General features: G+C 35.9%; 2 protein-coding genes across 2 annotated transcripts in view; one reads left to right on the plus strand and one right to left on the minus strand.

The window, feature by feature from the left end:
• LOC106876598 (RNA-binding protein 8A) overlaps nt 1-492 on the minus strand; it is a 10,903-nt gene extending 10,411 nt beyond the window's left edge. The window contains exon 1 of the mRNA XM_014925210.1: nt 385-492. Within this exon, the coding sequence (XP_014780696.1) occupies nt 385-448 (64 nt within the window). The 5' untranslated portion in view covers nt 449-492. The remainder of the gene's footprint in view (nt 1-384) is intronic.
• A 162-nt stretch (nt 493-654) lies between these two features.
• Nucleotides 655-1,325, plus strand: part of LOC106876597 (methionine aminopeptidase 1D, mitochondrial) — an 18,982-nt gene continuing 18,311 nt past the window's right edge. Inside the window, exon 1 of the mRNA XM_014925208.2 lies at nt 655-775. The gene's annotated coding sequence lies outside the window, so the exon portion shown is untranslated. The remainder of the gene's footprint in view (nt 776-1,325) is intronic.

The raw sequence follows: 1,325 nt of genomic DNA on the forward strand, positions 1-1,325 counted from the left end.
ATATATATATATATATATATATATATATATATATATATACATACACCAAAACAATACACATATATATAACAGATTTGTTGAAAGTGATACTTTCAGTACCAACGTTCTACATAATGATAAACAGTCTGTTATAGACATACAGACGAAATATTTTACAATAATTATCAGAGAAAAACGTCGTATCTTATTCTTTTCCCAAAACAGTAACAAACAACAATGAAATAAAAATGTTCCGATTGGTGATGAGAGCGCGGAATGTCACCAACGACACAATGATCATCATTTTCATGAACGTGGGTCGACTGTTAGTAATAGTAATATCAAAAATAATATAATCAGTAATAAACGATAAATAAAGACTAGAATATGCAAAGTCCCACTCACGATCTCCTTCTTCGTCGACTTCAAACTCTTCTGCCGGTTCTTGGACATCTAAAACATCAGCCATTTCTGAATCGAAGTTAAACAGGAAGTGGAAGTCGGTCTGAATTACTTCCCTTACTTGCTCTCTGCGAGTCTATGTCTCTCTCTCTCTCTCTTCTCTCTCTTCTCTCTCCGTCTCTATTTTTTCTCTCTCTTCTCTCTCCGTCTCTATTTTTTTCTCTCTCTTCTTTATCTGTCTTCCCTTTCTCTTCCCTACTTTGCTGTATGTAGGTTTCGAATCGCTAGAATTAACAGCCAAAATCTCCCTCAAATCACACTTCGTCTTATAAGAAGTATGAATATATGGAGAAAATATAAAGGTTGAGTGGTCATTAATGGAATGCCGAAGGAGGTAAAGAATACGCACACCTCCCGTTTTCCGCGCTTTTTACTTTTTTTGGTAATTTTTCAGATTAACACCCGCACGATCTTGACTAGGGTGTTAGGGTTAGAGTTTTAGGGTCAGGGTTAGGGTTTTAGGGTTAGGATTAGGATTAGGATTTAGGGTTAGGGTTTTAGGGTTAGAGTTTTAGGGTTTGGGTTAGGGAATTCCGTCCCTAACCGTAACCGTAACCCTAAACACTAATCTTAACCCCAACCCTAACCCTAACCCTAACACCCTAGTGAAGATCGTGCGGGTGTTAATCTGAAAAATTACCCTTTTTTTTCTCAAACATTTCTTCGGGTTTCTATGTTTTAGAAATAGAAGAATACGATTTTGCACAAAAATCAAGTTTTTAGAGTTTTATTTCCCCGATCCCCACACTAATTCTTTAATTTTTAACTTTTCTTCGATTTTTTTAAAAATCCTCGTAGAAAAATACAGAGATTACGAATCTGGGAATTTTCTTTTTTCAAATTTTAATTCCCTCCTCCCCTACACACCCATCACCTCCCCGATT

Source organism: Octopus bimaculoides, chromosome 23 (genome assembly GCF_001194135.2).
Source record: "Octopus bimaculoides isolate UCB-OBI-ISO-001 chromosome 23, ASM119413v2, whole genome shotgun sequence".
Taxonomy (NCBI): Eukaryota; Metazoa; Mollusca; class Cephalopoda; order Octopoda; family Octopodidae; genus Octopus; species Octopus bimaculoides.